The sequence below is a fragment of the Plectropomus leopardus genome, chromosome 17 (assembly GCF_026936395.1).
Source record: "Plectropomus leopardus strain MGB_pleo_1.0 chromosome 17, ASM2693639v1, whole genome shotgun sequence".
NCBI lineage: Eukaryota > Metazoa > Chordata > Actinopteri > Perciformes > Serranidae > Plectropomus > Plectropomus leopardus.
Window position 1 is genome coordinate 20,157,081 of NC_142192.1, and position 21,372 is coordinate 20,178,452.

The 21,372-nt window shown below is 40.8% G+C and overlaps 1 protein-coding gene across 3 annotated transcripts in view; it reads right to left on the reverse strand.

The window, feature by feature from the left end:
* Nucleotides 1-21,372, reverse strand: part of LOC121957629 (retinoic acid receptor beta-like) — a 195,594-nt gene that overhangs the window by 13,882 nt on the left and 160,340 nt on the right. For all 3 annotated transcript variants that reach the window (XM_088090241.1, XM_088090243.1, XM_042506318.2), the window contains 3 exons: nucleotides 18,587-18,747; nucleotides 8,811-8,987; nucleotides 972-1,176 (listed from right to left, as the gene is read on the reverse strand). In XM_088090241.1, coding sequence (XP_087946367.1) covers nucleotides 972-1,176; nucleotides 8,811-8,987; nucleotides 18,587-18,747 — 543 coding nt within the window. The remainder of the gene's footprint in view (nucleotides 1-971; nucleotides 1,177-8,810; nucleotides 8,988-18,586; nucleotides 18,748-21,372) is intronic.

Below are 21,372 nucleotides of genomic sequence, written 5' to 3' on the forward strand. Positions count from 1 at the left end.
TGTTTTTCGTCTGTTTTTGTTCACATGCAGTATTGCCATTCCAAGCTCTTCAAGGCAAAAGTGAAGGCAGAGAAACATGACTTTTTTTTCACATATTATCTATTATTATTATTATATTTGATGCTGTGTGTATATGGAACAGTTTCAGCAAATACGCCAAAAGTTTGTTTTTTTAAATAAATGTTACCAGCTTGATCGCAAGTCTGTGTAACTTTTGCACAGCTGACGCAGTGGCCAGTCAGGAAAATTATGACTGAAGCAGCAAAAAATGTATAGATTATATATCGTATAATCAAGCAAAGGTATGTTTGGCTGCTTATGAATTCAGCCTCTCATTTATGAGAGAAAATTGTGTTATTTCTTGTTAAAGTTACATAGTCTTGCCTTATCAGCTGTCACCGTTCTACCTTTACCTGCCGACGGTTACACTGACAAACTGCAAGACAGCAGCTGTGACTTGACTCAAATAGAGCCACAGCTTTAAAGCTATTGCCTCGTCCTTGTCTAGCACTGACATGTCGTTCTGCACCTCAGCTTGTTGGACAAGTCTCACCTGCAAAGGTCAACATGTGTCATTTCAGATGCTAAATGATGTCGTTCCCTTTCTTAAACACCACTACTAACACAGTTTGTTTACTTTGTCTCTCCCTCCCCTCCCACCTCAGCTGTCAATCAAACATGCACGCTGGCATGCCCACTCAGACTCTTGGAGACATTCCTGCTATTTCCCCCAAACCTTATTCATTCCCTTTCAAATCAGACTTTAAAATGCCAGACTAAGACAGGAACAGAACTCTTTTGGTTGAACTACTTCATATGCAACATGTGACAACAATTCTCGAATATTTCAGTGCTTTACTCTAATGTTTGTGTCCTTTCCTTTCTCTCTGAGTTACATTCTTATCCTGTCCCTCTTTCCTGCTGTCCCCTCCCCTCACTAAATGCTCAGCGCTCTGCCCCAGCTCGCCCACCTCCGGAGATGAGACAGATGGCACTGAGGAGGCCTGTCTCCGTGTCGTCCATCTCGATGGGCAGCAGCTGGTTGGCAAAAGTGAACACCAAGTCGGTGAGCGGGCCGAAGCCAGCATTGTGCATCTGCGTCCGGTTGAGGGTCAGCCCATCCGAAAAGGTCATGGTGTCCTGGTCGGGCGTGTACCTCGTACAGATGCGCAGGATCTGACAGCAGGGAAAGGAAGGCATCGAGAGGATTAGTCAGCAGGGAATTAGTGGACAGGAAACTTGTGATATAACATTGAGGGTTGATTTATAGAGTTTTACTTGGAACATCTTTAAGTTGAGGAGTTTTTATTGCAATAAGTGACAGATTGAGTGTTTTCCTCAGGCTATTGTCAGTGTGGAAAATGTTTCAGAAATGTTTTAAATCATCACTGCCAGGTTGTAAAAAATCCCACTGACTGATTAGACCAGTGATACTCAACTTATGGCCTGCGGGCCAAATCTGGCCCCCAATATGGTGCCAGGTGGCCCCTGAACCATTTTCTAACTCACAATAAAAATAAAGTGATTCACCTTGGGAATTGTTTTTGTACTTTTAGTATAAGGTGTGTGCATAAAACAGTATCAAAAGGTTCTAAGCCCCTAATATCCTGAGATCCTAGAAACATCTTAAAATCCTGGAAATGTCCTAAAATCTGAGAATATCTAGAAATCTTAGAAATATACTAAAATTGTGGAAATGTCCCAAAATCTGAGAAACGTCCTAAAATGTGAGATATGTCCTAAAATTCTGGAAATGTCCCAAAATCTGAGAGACGTCCTAAAATGTGAGATATGGCCTAAAATCCTAGAAATGCCCTAAAATCCTAGAAACATGTATGAGACTACTGCGACTGGCCCCTGGCCTCCTGTCTTTTTGCATTAGTGGCCCCCAAGTAAATCAAGTTGAGCATCCCTGGATTTAACCATATGATCACGCACTTCTGGAAGAGGACTGGAGAGGATCTGAACCAAGATTAATTTATCAACAACTTAATGTATTATCAACATTTATAACTGCATTGTAACCAAATAAATAGTTATATATTTATTAATATATATTAACACAGAAAAAAAGAGGTTTTTGCAAAAAAAAGACCTGATGCCAATAGGGCTAACACTTAATGGTATAATTTCCCCTGTATTTTTGCCAAATTTGCTGCTACTTAGCAACTCAAAAGCTGTAAATACAGAAATGCACAAAAATATTGAACTGGTGTGCAAATGTTACCACCCAATATGCAAAAAGTGACTGTGATGGTTTTCATTTTCACGCCATGACTGATGATAACCTGCTACCCAGGGCAGGAAGACTCTAGACTGAGACTCGATGTCAGAAGTCTGAACACGGTCTAACAAGTTTCCCTTAAAGAGCATCAGAGACAACAGGCACAACCAAAACAATGACCTTCCACACGCTCAGAGAGAATAACCTTTGGGTCTCCTGCTGCACTGCATGTGAGTGTGTGTGTGAGTGTGTGTGTGTATGTGAGTACACCTAATGAAGCAACTGATGGTGGATGTGAAGCCTACAGTAGCCTTTGAAGCTATTTGAGTGGGCTGGCTCTGACAGTGAGTGGCAGGCGTGTCTGCAACATGAAACAGAATAAAACATGGCTACTGGCGGTGACTCGCACCGGCTGGCCAGGCCCGCGCTTAGACACAGACACACACACACACACACACACACACACACACACACACACACACACACACACACACACACACACACACACACACACATATATACACACATAGTGTTTGATCTTTCCTCTGACACTCCCTCACCCAGCCCTTGTGCACAATATCTACGCCCTTCACCATAGAAATGTGCTGGTGAGCGGATGTTGATGGCTGAGCGAGAGCCAGAAAGTCATCACAGCTGGCCTTCAACTTCTCACCTCTGTGTCCCTGGGAGTTCACTTCACTTCTTTGTCACATCTGACAAGTATGACTTAGTCAATACAAACTCCAAAAATCCATCTATTAATACTGCACTGCCCCTGAAACTGAGGCGGTTTAAAATACACTGAATAACAAACACAGCATGTGCAGCAAACTAATCCACATTTTCATCAGCATTCATTCATCCAGGTTGTGTCTGTGTCCGGATGTGATTTAGCTACTTTGCATTTACACCTCGCATAAATATGCATCTTCATGCATTAATCATTGTGTTACATTTCCTCACCAAAATGCAGATCGCCCTGTATGTCACTTCCTCCCTCATTTTTCATGTCCTCTAAGGGCATCAGGCTGCAGGGAGCATTTACTAATTTCTAAATAGGCACCCTTAAAAAAAATAATGAGTAATATATGTATTTACAAATACTGTTTCATTACTTATATCAGTAATAATTCAGTAATTACAATAACATTTGGGTTGTCAGGTTGTAAAATACTTTAGACCGTGTGCATCCTTTGTTTTTGTTATAATGCAGTTTTAAGAAGTTGGTAAAACTAAATTAGTCTGAAGCTATAAATGTTAAGATATTAAAAAAGGTGTTTTAATCTTAAAGCTGCTGTAAGGTTAGGGTTAAAACTTAACTTGTGCGCCTTCTCTTGGGTCTGTTTTCAGGTTTTAGAGAATCTAGCCGGTGATGCAAAAGTTTGGCCAATCACAGGTCATTTCAGAGAGAGACAGCGTTCCTGTTGGTTGTTTGTCAAATGCAGATGCGCGTGCACTTTATTCTTTGTGGCATTCATCGTAATGCAGACTGTAGTGTTTTTTAATGTGGTTCCTTTGCTGCGCAGACACAGGTCTCATGCACTATTTGCATATGATATGTTATTTCCAAAATACTTCTAAACAATGGATGATTATGGTTGATGATGTGCGATTTTTATTTTGCTGTCTCCAATAGCAACATTCATGTAAGTTTTTCACAGACTGCAGCTGCAGGGAGTGCGCGTTACGGAGAGCTCTTCAAAAGTGGAGGCTGGGTGTTGGTTAAGGAAGCACTATCTTTGATATCTAGTGTTTTCTATGAGCTGAGCACTCACTTTAAACATCAATATCGAAGTAGATCATGTTCATTTAACTATGGGAAGTCAAAATTGTGATCGTGACAAATATTCCATCAATTCTGCAGCCCTAATTCCAGCATTGGCAGCAACTATCTACACTGCAACGCAACCCACACAAGAATACGGACTTATCAAAAACAGAGTCTGACAGTAATTAAATAAAACCTATAATGTCTCTTGCCTCACTCCCCACCACTACAGGCCACCTTACATGGAGATGAACAGGCAGCATTCAGCAGCCTCAGAAATCCACATCCAGCCAGTGGAAACCACAGCGCCAGATTAATAAACTTTCTGTTGCTGCTGTGACCACAGCGGTTGCCCTCCCACCAGTCGGCTGTGAAACCTGGCGTTGGGGGGATTGGAGTTGTAGCCACTGAGCGAAGGTCTGTCTCCTGAACTGCTGCCTGCTCTCCTTCTGGGGAAGCAGTCCACGGTGGCAGGGAGTGAGGCGGAGAGGCTATGGGGCAGCTAGCATCTAATTCTTGTCTCATTTGTGATCTAAAGAAGGCGCTGTAAACGTATGAGCTCCATGCAACTCTACAACTAAAGCGGATTCAATAAATGAATGTATGGGAAATGTTGGGTTACTGTATAAAAGGTGTGCATATGACCTTGGTTGTCTGGTGGGACGGGCTTTGAACAGAGAGGGGAGAACTGCAGGAGGATGGTGTATTTTTAAATTCTGCTGTTTTTTGTTTTTCTATTGCTTTTTACAGATTTCTGCCTACCCCAGCTTTAATGCACTGCTTCTGAATGTTAATAAGTGACTCATAAAGGGTTTTCACTACTTAAACAAGATTTTGGGGGGCACTGTTGCATTTTTTTTTAATTGACAGTAAAAATACAGACAGAATATGCAACAAGAGAAAGACTGTGACTAGAATCAAAGCAGGGGCACTGTAACCACTCAGCTGACAAATGTCTTTGTAAATCCTCTCTAAAGGGTGCTTTATTTGAAAATGGCACAAAATGTAATTAAACTGACTCACTTAACCAATAAAACACTAAACTGCAGTAAAAACAGCAGGTGCATTTGCATGTGGCTCCTTATCTACACTCCTTAACCAATATTACTTGCACATCACAAACTACTGTTTTAGTTTTCTATATGTGTTTCATTTGCATTTCTTTAACTGAAGTGTGAAAATCAACTTAAAAACTTGCATATTCCATCACAGTAAAAAGGATTCATGCTTCTATTTTTGTCTGTTACATAATCGTAGATATGTGGTGATGCAGCTGAAAGAAAAAGGTCCTGAGATGTGTCTTTAAGTGTTACAGCACAAAGTCGTCCCAGACACTGGAGGAGGAGCGGGCATTCATGTTCACCTTTCTCTGAGTTTTCTTTGAAGAATCAAACTAAAGGTCAAATTCATACCATGAAGAAATAAGCTACATAATATTAAAAAGAGCAGTTAACTAACTGTCCGTCAAACACGGGGTGAGCATCCGTCACACATCAGTGGATTCAGTTTGTGTGGTGACATTATACAGACGTTGGCATTTTTGCACCTCATGAAGAGGTGAAGAGAACAAAAGAAAACTGGATTAGCCCTGAACATAAGACAGTATGGACAGGTGTTTCTACTACAGCATGCTGGCTGATTCACAGAACAATTAGCAACTGACAAGAGGCCAGCTGCTGCCAGCTCCATCATATGCAAAAACTGTAGTCTCCACTGTGACTAGTTAGGCACACTGGGGTTAAAGTGTCCACTTAAATTACTCTGAAAAATAGAACAAGTGAGAGACGCCGTTGGAAAGTTTATTTACCACTTGTGTACCATGTGATGGTAAGGAGGTACCTTTTATTATGGTTTTATTAGTTGTTAATACATCATTTATCGATGCTTTGTAACTCAGTCATAAGCCTTTATAAGTGTTGTTGCAAGTGAATTTGCTTTAGGGTGCTGGACATAATGCGTCAGCCCACCTTGTAGTTATGGTTAATAGTATAATGGTTTCATCAAGTCAAAAAGCAGATTGCTAAAGCCTTCATTTGCTCAATATGATAATGCAGTCTGTATTTAGTTTCTTTTGACATGAAAATGTTCATTTTCTTACCGCATTTGGAGCATGGGACACTATTGATGTCATTGATGATATAATAACTATGAGGCTCCATGATACGATATTATCACAATACTTAGGTCCCAATAAAATATTATATACTTATCTTAAATGTTTGGAATACACTAAGCAATGCGATAACATATTGCAATAAATAGTGATATAGTACCTTTTTCAACTGTGAATTAAGGAAAAACTGCAGCAATATGTATCTAGTGGACTGAAAAGCATTTACATTTGCAATATTAATAACTTCTACCATGAAAAATAGATATTTGGCATCTGTGTATTAATACAATATTGCCACCCAAAATATCACAATTGTGTGCTGTATCGATTCTTTCCCCCGCAACTAATAATAACGCTTGAAACCCTTTACACTACCTGAACTTCTAACAATGTACTAATATTACTACAGTTAAACTCTGAGTTATAGTCCAGGTTACAAATTGTGACCAGATGACACATAACAAGCCCGTCATCATTTTCTTCCCACTTTCTCTTCCTTCCTCTCCCTCTGAGCAATGAATGTTAATCAAATCATTGCCCCCCCCCCCTCAACTCCACCCCCCAAAACCCACAACAGCCGAGCATGTCAGATGCAAGATGCAAGACGGAGACAGAAGAGGAAGAGAGACAGCCATTTGCCTTTTTCCATCTCATTACTGAGGCTACATTAGTACAGTACATCGCTCTACTTAACAACTCCTAAATAACAAACATTCAGCCGCCGCAAGAGCGCACACAGCGTCCTGAACAAACGCAGAGCGAATGACTGCCCAATGTTTAAAAAATAAAAAATAAAAAGCAGACTAGTGTCCCAAAAAAGATTAGAGGCTGAAAAATGTTTGTGTGTGTGTAATCTTATCTCCGCAACAGACAGTTACTCCACATGAAGAATTGAATTGACTGGCATGATCAATTAATCGGATCTTCCTTGCTTCCATTGGCCGGCGGAGTAGGTCATCCAATAAGGTTGGAGGATTGGTCTAATGGGAGCTGGGCTTGAGGTTAAACACACCAATCCCCCAGAGATCTGAGGCTATTGACTCACCACACAGTCTAAATGAATTAATGGATTCTTACACACAGGAACAACAGGGAAATGAGAAAATAAATATTAGAATACATTGAAGTAGACAGCTCCCTATGTGCTAAAGAGGTGTGTTTATATAGAACTGTGTTATGTCTCTGCTGTGAACAGTTCTGGGAAGCTTTTTAGCTCATTACTGAATATTTTAGAGTTTACTGAGGACGCTTCCAAACTGTGTATATTTGAGTTACTTTGTTAAAGGAAAACTGGTTCAGTGTATGATGACTAATATAGACAAAAAGGCAGGGAAAAGACTGGGACTGGAACACTGAGCACTTAGCAGCAATGTGAACATATGCCAAGACCGAAAAAGTATTTTTTTTTCGTTTTGGGCCAATGTATAGATTTAAGGATTCCAAAATAACGGGACATTCTGTGAGCTCAAGCAGCGATATCTATCAAACACAGTACTAACTAGAAAAGTGCTCTCAGTAGACTGCAGATCTCCATGGCTACTTTAGACTATTCAGAATGATGTATATGCAGAGCTTGATTTTACATCCATTTCTGAAGCAGCAAAGTTCCCTGTGTTACAGAGGAGAGCTACTAACACTATTAACCCTCTGATTAGTTAGTATGGGCCTCATTTACCAATATCACCAATTTTCTTAAGTTTGTTCTTGAATAAAGTCAAGGAAAATTCTACCTCTGATTTGTGGTTTGTTCTTGGACCACAGAATTGCTCGCACACGAGTTCTCATAATGATGAATCCCATCATCCTTGTAGGCAGAGATGCACAATATTGGATTTTTTTTGCCAATATCTGATAAATAACAACTCATTTGGCCGATACACTGTTACCAATATCAATATATCCATTATTTTTTCCACCTAATTTTAGTGATCATCAAGTCTCTTCTGTATTGGAAATAACATCATATTATGCATGCTCTTATCGTGATGGCCCATCAGCAGATGGATACATGAAATACAATGGTTTTCAGTGTATATTCATTCCTTGTGTAAAAGACGAAAAAACACTTTGGTTTAGGGTTGATGTTTTGTACATGTTCACTTTCTGTTTATGATATGGGCAGAAATCAGCATGTTGGACAATTCCAATATTTAATTTTAAAGCCAATATCTGCCAATACCAATGATGTGCCGATATTACCGTGCATCCCTACTCATAAACTGCAACATGTTCTACTTGTTTCATAAGTTTTTATGAAATAGGATTAGATTTTTTTACACTGATTATTTCATTGTTTCCCAGGCACAAAATGAAGAATAAATAACAAAATAAACAAAATAAAAAACATCATCAAAAACAGAAACTATTAGCCAAATTGTTTTGAACATCAGTATTGGTGCAGAGTTTTGGTGCATACCCGTTTTTATAGAAGCAATCTCATGCTGAAACCACCCATCTAATTATTTAGGGCATATTTTACATTCACAGCTTGTTGGTAAAAAGAAAAAAAAAAAAGAAACAATTTGATTGGCTAAAAGACTTCTGCTGCTGATTCCAGCATGTCAGGAACCATTTTGCTGAGCTTGCAACCAACTTGGCAAAGAAAAAAAAAGCCACCACAACACAGTCACTTCAACAACAGAAGGACTAGTCTTATTCCCTACACAACTCCTTTTTTCCTCCAAAATAAAAGCACCAGCACCCACCAGAATGTCCAGGCAGGCAGCTTTCAGGAGCGTGATCTGGTCTGCGATGGTCAGCGCTGTGAAGCCAGGCACTCGTTTGGCAAATTCCACGATCTTGATAATGCACTTGGTGGCCAGCTCGCTGAACTTGTCCCACAGGCCCAGGTCCAGCCTCACACGGTGGTCTGCACTCGAGTTCTGCGCGCACACACACACACACACCCACACATGCAAACACACACAAACAAGAGAGTTAGACGTCAGGCGAAGAGGCAGCTACTTTTGTCATTGCACAGACTGCTGCTAATGATCTCCTCAGTGCACCCTCTTCACTCTGCTCTATATGTGTCACACTTACATACAGTAAATAGGCTCCATAAGACCTGAGCTCTCAAAAACACTGGCAGGATTGTTGTTGTGAATACGCTGAGCTGAGCCGGTTGGCCGGGGCCTGCGATAATGAGCGAAACAGTGTCAGTGGGATGCTTTGGCAATGATGGGATGCAGAAACAGAGCTGTGACAGGTAGCACAGAGCGGTTTAATGCCAGAGGTGCCATTAATACAGCTATACGGTCCAGAACCTACACAAACACTGGGAGGGAGCGGGGATGGGTGGAAGCCAGGGAGCAATGTAGACATAGCCACAGATCGCAATGAGTGGAAAAGAGGAGAAAGTGTAAGTAAAAGTGCTGTAAGATGCCAGAGAGAGGGAAGAAAGAGAGGAAATGACAGATGAAAGGGAGGGAAGTTAAGTATGTGAGAGCAGAGAGGCATTGTGGGAGGGCCGAGGGAGGAGTAGCATGAATCCTGGGAGTTTTTCTCATGGGGGGTGTGTCTAAGCTAATGTGAGATTGATGCATAATTTTATTAATTTATAACCTTTAATTAAAAATCATGTGACAGCTAGGGTCGTCCACTTCTGAAATGTTCTTTCTTATTATCATTTCGGATCTTAGCAAAGAGAAATCATTCTGCAAATTTCAGTGGCATTAGTTTTAAAGGATGGGTGCAGTTTATTAGTACGGCCGGGAAAAAAAACACAAAGTCAAACAATATAATCTCATGCACAAAAAGGAAAAAAAACGAAATAAAATTAAAGAGAAATATGAATTAACAGGATTCTCATGGTGTTCTTGATATATCCTGTTCACAAGAATAAAACAGAGAAGGTCACAGTGACCTTAACATTTGACCTCCAAAATCTAATCAGTTTATCCTTAAGCATAAATGGACATTTGTGCTCAGTCTCAAGAAATTCCCTCAAAGCATTCTTAATATATCGCAGTCACAAAAACTCAACAGCATAGACCTTGTAAACATTTTCATGTAGGAACTATTTGCTCTCTACGTGACTACACTCGCCAACCATATTACCAAGCAGAAGGACGCGCGTATTCACCGAGCACCACTGAGTTAACTAACTCAAGGCTCTTGTCCATGAGTAGATGCACACTTCCTTCTGCACAGCAATACGGTTAGTGGGTGTAATTTCCGTAGAAGGAAAAGAAAGACATCTCTACGACTGGTATCTAGAAAGTATTAGTATCAGCATTTCCCTTCATTTGCTATAAACTTGTTCAAAAGAAGCTAGATTCAACTTCCAGTCAGCATCATATTCTTCAAGGAGTGTTTCTCTCTTTAGTATTCAGTCTGTATTTGCTTACAGATGGCTAGATTCTTATCTACCAAAGAGTAATTTATTTTTTAGCTCCATCATTATTGGCAGTTTATCTGAGAGAAGAAAGGCATTCAAAGTGGAGATTCTGCAATGTTTGAGAAAAATGTTTGGTTACTGTTTACTGTGGACTGGGGCTGCAGCTGACATTTTTTTCAACTATAAATGATTCTGTTGTTTAGTTTTGACAAAAGTTGTGACAATTTTGGATGAGCCAAAGGTGACAAAGGGGATTAATGACCTGGCTCATTGTCCATTCAGGGCAAAGTATCTTCTAAAGCTTTAGTTTGGTCAGAAAGAGCAGTCAGACTGTGACAGAAGACCCAAACTCTCCAATAAGACGTCAGACTAATAACATATTTCCAATTGTTTACTCAACTGATATATCAGCTTGACCTTATTTTCATCAATGTGTTTTCGAGTGAACATTGACCAGAGCTGCTCTGAGTTTGAAATGACAGGAAACAGCCGGGAGGAGAAAAGGCAGAGGGAAAAAAAGAGGTAGAGAAAATGCCATCAGAGCAGAGGATAGTACGATGGACGGATTCAGACAGACCGAGGGGAGAACGAGCAGCAGTTGGGGAATTGTTTGGGTGGAGTGAGGGGGAAAGCCGTAGTGTGATGGCTGATGGCGGGGATGGAGCATCTGATGATCATTTGTTTGTTTTCTGATGGTTTACATGGAATAGCCCATCTGTTCCACATGAGTGAGTCTCCACATGTAGCAAGGACATCGCACACACAGTCACAGAGGAGGAGGTGACACTAACACACTAAGAAGGGGGACAGCTCTTTACAAAATTCACCATGTATACAGGTTTGACATCAGGAGAGACAAGACAGAGCCAACTTGTGGTTGCTTTGACCTTTTAAACTAGAGTATTATTTTTTTGGGTAGTTTTTTTTTCAACACATATGTGACCAAGCAACACACTGTCATTCCAAATCGACGCTTTGTCAGTGGACTATTACGTCAACCTGGGTATCTTTCTGCATCTTCTGTTGACATTCAAGGATGCCAGAACCAACGCCGGGAACTCAGCAAAAGCACATGGTTAGGATCAGGCTACTGAGGCATAGCTGGTGAAATTCAGGCAACAAAAACGCATGGTTTGATTTACGAAAAAACATTACGGTTGGGCTCTACATTCAGATGGGAAGGTAACACCTAGCCAGCTAGAGGGATAGTAGGGTGGATCCTTTCCTCGCTATTCAAGGAAATTTAAATTCGCTTCCAGGATACCACCGCTGACATCTCTGATGACATCATTGATTTCACTGGGTCTGTGGTGGATTTAATTTTTAAAACAACAGCAGGAACGTTACTCAAAAATAGGGTTAAATTATTCAATAACCAAAAATCATGGATAACCAGAACAATCCAGAAACATGGACAATTATAAAACAGCCGCCATCAGTGTTTTTAGAAGCAAAAAGGACTAATTTACAGTGAATATGTTTGGAGGAGCTGATGAGGTCACATTGTGCTGCAGTTGTACATTGTGTGCTTTCATGTGACATATAAATGATTGACTGACACTTAAATCTTTCACTGGGTATCAGCTAGCAAATAAGCAGAAACTGACATATGTGCACTAACCTAATACTGAATAGCAGCCATGACCACGTACCAGTCAGGCACTAGCATAAACTACAGTGTATAATACTTTTATTTTTTCTTGTTGCATATGCGTTTTTTCGAGTCCACTGCCTCCCCGCTTTTTTGATTTTTTTCTGTTATGTAATAGGGCCAGAGCTTCAGCATATAAACAAACAACAAACAACTGTATAAAAAGTGCTCCTGACAGCATCAGTAAGGTTTGTGCCACGGCCTAAGTCTGCAGAAACATTGTGATATGTAAGTAGTGTACACAGCAGGATTCACAGGCCTCTGGAGAGGTGGATACAAAGCCTCTGTGAAGCTTTAACTGACTACTGCATGGCCTTTTATTTTTTTAGATCATAAATTCATCTGCAAAGAGACACTGACAAAGAGTGCTTTCAGTCCTTGGACATTTCGGCTGTTTTTAAGTCTAAGCAACTGTAATGGAAAAAAATGTCAGTAACATAATTCAAAATATCTCTATTCAAATTACATTAGAGAAAACAGAAGAAATTGATCAGAGTGGGTAGAGAGTAACATGCTTTCTTTATTTTAGCCATTATTATTGATGTCACCTTGTGTCCGCCTCTTAGCTTCACAATTGGTTGTGGTATTTAAATTGGTTATATTTGTGTTTTTCTGCTTTTTATTGGCAAATGAGAATAAAACCTGCTTTTAGTCTTTGCAATTTTAAAGTGAGTTGTATAAGCAGATAAATAATAGATACAATTGACTGACAAAGCAACGGACTCTAGGAAAATAAAGCATTATATAACTAAAGTAAATCAAAAACCCAGACAAAGGGAATGTTAAAGCTGGACAGAATTGAGAAAATCAGTCTGCGGCATCCAACAAGTCTATCTTAAATTCAGATTTTTAACTTTTAACAGCCAAACCAAGGGAGCGTACACAAGTCTACCCTGCAGAAGAGTATAGCAAAAGAAAAAGACAGGCTATAAGATATCTGTTAAAGCTGGTCACAGGGGTGTTATGTAATCTATCCATTTATGCATAATATGGTATAATTTGTCTTTCGCTGTTATATTTTTGTCATGGTAGAAAAGCGTCTGGAGCAGCATCAGACCAACAACTCTACACTGGAACCCAGACTAAAAGTATTCATTTATGATGTCCTCGACACAGGCTTCAGTGATCAGTTTCTTTCCTCACTGACCTTTTCACCTTCCTACACAGACAGATGGGAAAAAAAATTGGAACAAGAATCGTAAGCTTACATTTCTTTAACCAGTTTAACATGAACCATAATTTGACCATTTTAAAAATGTGGTGGTTATTTGTTAATATGCTACGTTAACTTATTCCATGTAATCAGGGAAATATGTGAGAAGTTTTGAGAGAAAAATATAATAAAATCGACTTGTAAAAAAGGGGTGTTTTAGAAAGGCTCAAATCCAAGCGAAGTCATGATACATCAGTGTCAAAGCTCGAGTTGCAAGCCTTTTTCGATTTTTGTCAAGTCTAAAGTCATCAAATTAGTGACTCAAGTTTGATTTGAGTCCAAGTCATGTTACTCAAGTCAACACCTCTGGAAGTTACATTTACAGAAAGGCTTGCTACACATTGCTGTTGACTTGCTTTACCTAACTCCACGTGCTCTGGCTGCACACTGAATGCACTTGGCCAAAACTGTCAAGCTAAATAAAACATGTTTTTTCCATGTTAAAAGTGATTTTTGGGGAGGTTTTCCTTATCCACTGTGAGGGAGGTCGTGTGCTGTAAAGCCCTCTGAGGCAAATTGTGATTTGTGATAATGGGCTTCATGAATAAAATTAACTTGACTTGACTTAATGCAAATTACAGTCAAACTTTATGATTAAACTGCATGTCAGTGTCAATGGTTTTTTTCTTCTGCGTGAATTTTCCAGCTGTTGTGAAAAAAATTAGCTAATTATATGTTAACATCTGGACTGGAGCCAGAACTTAAAAAAGCTCATGAGTCCAAGATCCCTCATTGCACTACACAAATGTAACAATACAGCAAAAAAAAAAAAAAAAAAAAAGGCCTAAAGACTTATTTCACATTGCCTGGAATGACATTTTGGTACAGAAAAACTGAATTATTCATTATCTCTTGACCTAAAAGTAGTCAAATTTCAACATCCTGAGCAGGTAAGAATGAGAATCAGCCTGTAAAAAACCACCCACTATGAATTTCAAATTGTAAAATATTAAGTTTCCCCATTTAAGTTTGGTTGCTAAATCCCCAAAATTCCAAGAAAATAGCTGATGACTGCTGCAGGAAGGTTTATTTATTTACTTAACCTTTATTTAATCAGAAAAGCGTCTTGAGATTAAAACTCTAAAGGTGACCCAGGTTTTACTGAAGCTACTGAGGAAAAAGAAGCTGGTGGGAAAAAAGTGACCAACTAATATGACATCCTTTGCTGAAAATCCAATATGTACTCAATATGTTGGCAAACTTCAACATCAGTCTAAGCCCAGCCCCAGGAGCTCTTTCAGTGTGAGAGGGCTTGAATACAGCGGCGCCCTCCAGCCCGCTGAAGTGACTGTGGAGACAGCTGGAGCGGCCCTGCGCTTTCACAGCACATCAATCCCCCTGAGGTTGTTAGTGCGAGGCAGTTAGCACCGTGGCTGCTGGACACTGTCACGAGCAAACAATCTATTGTGTGGCCACCCGAGAGAGAGGGAGATAAAGGGAGACAGAGAATAGCAGAGAGAGAGAGAGAGAGAGATCATTAAATATGATCTGGGGTTAAGTGAGAGGCACATTAGGGCCGTGCTTAAATCACGGACAACGAGCTTGCAGTCGACACAACAGCACTACGGACGCACATTCCACTGATTGACATCCGATTTGATGGCGAAGGAGGAGGTGCTGAAACCTGAGTGTGTGTGCGAGGCAGAGAGTGTGTGTTTGCACAGTATGTTGGGGGGAGGGGTGGAGGTGGCTGATATTAAAGCAACTTATCTTGCTCTTCCCTCTGGGTGAAGAGGGAAAGCAAAGAAAAAGGGGGAGCTCAGAGGGAAGGAGGGTGAGATAATTCGCAGTTGGATTTTTTTTTTTTTTTTACCCCCCTGCAATCTCAGTCAATTACACAAGTCCCATAATTCAATAGAGCGAAACAAGGAAGTTGCCGGGGAATTCTAATTTCATTTAAGAACATTTATCCAAACAAATTAGACAAGTTGCGACATTAGAAAAGAAGCTGGCAGTGTAGAAATGAGCCGTCCGCAGTACATCAGCAGGCCCGTGTGTACAGATGCAGAAAGGGAAATGGCTGTAAAAGCGGCCAGCACCTGTGACGAATTGTGACGGCGGACAAACTGTAATGTGGCTAATATCTCCAGGCTGGGCTGTGTACTATACAGCAGCAGCAGCCGCTGCCGCCGCTGCATGGAGCCGCCGGGGGCCCCCGCCGCGCGCTAATGTTTTATTTTGTCTTTGAAACTGCCAGGCTCGTTTTTCATCACCATCACTGTCAATGAAGCGTTATTCATTGTCGAGCTAAGCCCTCTCACTCGCGCAGCTATCTCCGCTAACCCAGCAATGAACTCCTAAATCACTGCAGACTAGGATTTGAATATTTCACCACATAATTGGAGCTTTAACCTAATCTAGGAGCGCGGGAGCTCCTCTTCTGTTTCCGACGAGGAGGACTCAAAAGGCGCATCAGGATCCAATCGCTTGTAATAATGAGGAACTTCTCACAGTCTGTGAGCAAGCATAATTACCACTGATCCAGATTAAGGCTTTATCTGAGGCTCGACTGCCACTCCAACAAACAGCAAACACTGGCTTATATCATAACCAGGGAGCAAGATTTTTGCTATTATGTCCCACCATTTTCAGCTGTGGATTTTGCCTCAATTCAGACTGTTTATTTTGTAAAAAATGAGGAAGTGTCTCGTGGGAGAGGGAATGGGATGAGGGTGGAGTAGAGAGGGGTTACAGCGATTAGGAGCTTTGTGTTGGGATTGAAAGGAGAAAAATACAGAGTTATGGAGATGGAAGCTTACTGTATTTTGGAACGACTGCAGCAGCTGCACACAGTAGAGAGCTAATAGCTCCACTGTACACCGATTGCTCCATTTAACTACTCTCACCGATCGAAGCTCTAAACTTTATTGTCAGTGACTGAATGATTTTCATAACTGCAACAAGAGAGACATTACTCCACATTATGGCTGCTCAGTGGATTTGTTTTTCTTTGTAAAAACAGTATTTTGCATGATTGGCAGGTGTCATGAGATTTCCAAAACTGGCACCATTAGATCATTAAGCACACACCTCCCCCCTCCTGCTCTTTCACACTCCCGACAGAAGACTGTTTGTGGAGCATCGGTGTCAATCACAGCTCACTGGCGCCCGACTGTAATCTATATGTAAGTCAGCTTAAAAACAAACACATTAGACGCTGTCAGCTCCCCGCACAATGCTGCCATGCCTGCGCGTCAATCAAAGCGCCGCCATCTCTGCTTGCTATCAAGCTATCAGCCGTCCTGCAGCTCCGACCGTTTGTCTGTCAAAGCGTCACACAACTCAGCCCAACAAGGGTTTTGCGGTGTTGAGTACTCCCTCTCCACATTTGCATGACCTCCAACTTTTGCACCGAGTCGTGACGAGTGCAGAAGCGTTCCTCAGGGGGGAAGAGGAGCTCATTGTCACTCAGATGAAGGGAATGTACAGTCCTCTACAGGGTTGCTGCTTTGAGACTGGATAAGCGAGGGTCTGATGTGTCCAACTGACGAGATCCTTCTTCAAGGTCCTGTGTGTATTAGCATCCTCTGACTATCCGGCCTTTCATGGGTTGTTAGTTTAGCACACAGCCTGGCCAGGGTTTGAGGGAGGTTCAGGGACGTCACAGAACTCTCAACCTTGACGTCAGAAGAGAGGAATAATGAAGCCCGCTCAAACACTGACAAGTATTCTCAACACGCAGCTTAGCTTAGTTGCACATATCCGTCGCCTGTTTTGATTTACACAGGCAGATAATGATTAGTTGGATTAGATGCATTTATTCCACTTTTCAAAATAAAAAAGTCAAGTTCGTGTCTGTCTTCCTCAACCAGACGGATGGGCAGGTGTTGAGCTGGCACATATTTCCCTAGCGAAGGTTTGATGTTGGCAGCTGCAACATCATCCAGTCCTGACACCGCCTTTTTAATTCCTCCTCTCACTGTTGCAATATATAAAAAACTGGGGCAAACAAATCCTGCCTCCCATCTCAGATCCATTTCAGCAGAGGCAGCTGGGAGTCATGATGTGTTAGCTGCACGGTGCTACTATGATGCATGCGTTTTATTGTCTTTCTATCACACTTTATGTCCAATCAATAGCTATTGAGAGAAGAAGAAGCAGTGGTGTTGGTGAGGATTTGCCCGGACAGTCAGCAGTGTACTCTCGAGCTGCATTAGTGGGGGATTTAGAGTACAGTACAAAAGATTGATTATCGTTATGAGCTCTGCACTTGTGGCTAGTTTGCAAGACCAGATCAAAGGACTGCACGATACCATTGGTAAAACAGGGTTATGGAGTCAAAGACACATTGTAGCTCTTATGTTTATGATTCAAACTACAGTTACAGTCTCGCAGTTGTATGCCTCTGCAAACCAGTCAAGATGCACTTCCAGTTTGCATCCATGTCTGGGAAAACATCGGTGATTCATTCATATCTTCAATGCGATAGCACAGAAAATCTATGTAAGCAGCACAGATTCAATACACGTTTCGAGTCCCACCAAATGTCTTTCCTTACGTTTCTGAGCTATGACACTGAATAATTGCCAGAAAAGTGTTTTTGCCAAACATTATGATGTCACAGAGAAGTTGACTATTTGGATGTTAAATGTTGTCATTTCATCATTATATCCTATTAGACATTTGTTTCTTTCATTCTTGAGTTATGTCCAAAAATATGTTTTGTGAGATGATCTTTAATCACAGTCTTATCTGTTGGTTCTTAAGTCCAAGTGGACGTTAGTGCCAAATTTTAGGAAATTCCCTCAAGGCGTTCTTGAAATATTGCATTCATGAGAAAAGGTAAGAGTGACCTTGACTTTTGATGACCAAATTCGTCAGTTCATTGTTGAGCCCAAGTGGACATTTGTCGAAAAGTTGAAGAAATTTCCTCAGCGTGTTCCTAAATAATTGTGTTCATAAGAATGAGACAGATGTAAAGTCCAAATGAATGTTTGTGCTAAATTTGAAAAAATGTTTTTTAAGGTGTTCCTGAGACATCAAATTCACAAGAATAAAACAGATGAGGTCGCAGTAACCTTTGGCCACCAATATCTAATTAGTTTATGTTAAGTCCAAGTGGACGTTTGGGCCAAATTAAAAAAAAAAACTCCCTAAAGGTATTCCTGAGATATCGGGTTCATAAGAATGGGATGGAAAACCCAAAAACATAGAGCCTCCATCCACAGCTAGCGCCAGCGCAGAGGCTGGAAAAAAAGTGCAACTGCAGTTGACCACTTTCAGTCATCTACCGCATAGATGTATACTTCGAGAAAGCACCACAGGACAGCAAACTCACCGTGGTGTATTTGCCAAGCTGGCAGAGGGAGGGGAAGGTTTCTTGATGGGCCTTGCGAATCTTTTCAATAATGGTCTCCAGCTCGGCTGTCAGCTCGTAGCTCTCTGCCAGCTCCGGCTTTGGGCTCTCCTTCTTCTTCTTATTCCGGTCGTTTCTAACAGCTGAAGGAGAATAAAGGATTAGGATTAGCGTCAACAATGACTTGCAAATGGATGACTTGATCATCGAAGCAAATGTGGACTTGAAACAAAATGAAAGACAACTTGAGGAACAACAGAACTTTGTTGCAAGTAAGCATTCTTTTTTTTACTTTTAAGAGATGCAGCAAGTTGTCAAGTGAAAAAAACTGAGACCTTACATAAGGACAGAAAGTTTCTACTCTGTCAGCTCAACCAGTCTTTGTCAGCTTAGTGCCACTGGCAAAGTCTCACAAAGGAAGAAAACAAAAGTGCCTGAATACTTAAGCACTTCATAAATGGATTGCGTGATTTTTTAAAATTTTTTATTAATTAATTGATTTATTACTTTAATCAATTTACTGAGAGATTTTTGGGTGCTTTTTTATGTAGGTCCCCTGACACACATGGTCTATAGAGTAAACTTAAAATTGGGTGTAAGTTTGGTTCTTGAAGTCAGAGGGAAAAGCAATGTCTGGGGCAGTGGTGCTGTCTACGTGATACACAGGTATATATACCTTATACCCTCTAAGAAAGCTTCAGGATGTAAATTTACCCACTTGAAAAGGTGCAAGGATACATAACATTTATTTTCACAGATAGGCTGCAGGGTCGAGAGATGTGACAACAAACTGAACAGATGCTGCAGAACATGTAGAGAGACTCGTCTTCGTTTCTCAACCCCACCCCGCTGAGCTTTTAGCCTGTGCATACTGACAGTGTGTGTGTGTGAGAATGAGATAGACAGATGGCAATGGTGCATACACTGCGGGCAGACATGTTGGTGCAGAGCATAAAGGAATTTACAGTAAAGTTGTCAAGTGCTAGTAAATGTACAGTGTAGATTTCAGTTAGTCTGTGATTAAATGCTGTGGCTCCTTAAGACCCAAATAAGGTTTCTGTGTCTTGCTTCTTAACTGCTGAGTTAAATGAAGGGAGTTTGTGGTGCTCCCAGAAATTTGGGGTTTTGGGGGCAGAGGGGGTCACAGAAAATCTTAGGGTGGCATGCCAAAACCAAAAGTAATAAGTGAATTTTAGGAATTTGATTATGTTGGTAAAATATATAGTCCAGTCAACCACTATGTCATTACAGCCATTTTCTCCTATGAACTCAAGACAATGTCCAGAGAGTGAAGTCCAGACATTGTTCAGAGTTTCTCTTTCACACATGTAGCTATACAAGACATTGTCTGTGTCAGAGGTGTTGTTGTCATCTACTGGGAATACTGTGTTTGGTTTATATCTATTTTGTTTTCACGCTGTTATGATATGCCGCTGGTTTGCCAGATGGGTCCAGCAAACCCAGGACTTTCACCCAGGAGTGCACTGTTTTCTTCCTATATGAATGTAGAACCAAACTATGATGTTTTTTTCTAAACCTGACCACGTGCTTCTGTTGCCTAAACCTAAACACCAGTGCCTTTTTAGCCTAATTATAACCATGTGGTTTTTGTTGACATTCTGACATTGATTGCAGCATCCTGGAATGTCAACAGCTGATGCAGGAGGATACATAGAGCGTAATATGTGGACTCTGAAGTCCATTGACAAAGTGGCGATATGTGACGACTTGGAATGAGAACTTGCTGACTATAGACAACTGATCTCGGGTGCAATTTTAAAGTACTTAAAATAAAATACACACTGTCACTTGCAAATAAAAATAAAATGATAATTGTGTGTAGTTTTAGTTATAGTTTCGCAGGTTTTATACTATTTCACTGATCAATAGTTGTGCCCTTAACATACCAAGAAAATGCTGGCTATCTAACAAAGGTAGGGAAATAGAAGACTGCAAGCAAGCAAAAGGGGAGGGGCATTCAGCATGTTTATTCTGCATGAAAGATACGAACAATGCGTATTTTTGAGAAAATGATTTGCTATACATTAATTGAATACCATCTAGATGATAAAATACACTGTTTCTTATGAAGCTAAATCTTCTCTTCTATGGACAGTGAGATGATCCTGTGCCTTGCACTGAATCCCATAGTACATGTATAAAAGTGCTCTTAAAAAGACCACATAAAGCCCTGGGAGAGAGCCCCACAGTACTGAACAGTCAGAAGCTACAACAAAGCCCAGGTTGTTGTGGTTGTTGTGTATAATGTGCACCCTGAGAGACTAAAGTCCACAGAGTGCTTTGCTTCATTAGGTGCAAATCTTTGAAGTCTGTCACAGCAGGAGATTCAAACAATCCAACCAGGTTTATTACTCAACACACAGCATGATCATCCCAACATCACAACTCTCTGATCAGCTGCATACTCCCCTTTAGAATAATAAGGAGCAGAGCTGGAGAGAAAGAGTTGGGCCCTTTGTCAGCACCGAGACACCCAAGGGACCTTCCTTGGCTGGCAACACAACATCCTCTGCCCTAGTTTACAATAAAGCCCTTTATGTTCATGCATTCGAGCCAGCTCGTGATCCTATACTGCGCTAAGAGGGTTAAATAGTAAAAGAGATGGCCAGCTGAGTGTGGGTTTGGGGTTTAACGCTGCTGCAGACATACAGTCATGTTACATGACTGAGTAGAGCTTCAAGATGTTACAAAATCTGCCTGAGAGCCATCATTCCATTTGGTTTATAATCAAAGTGTGTTATTATTAT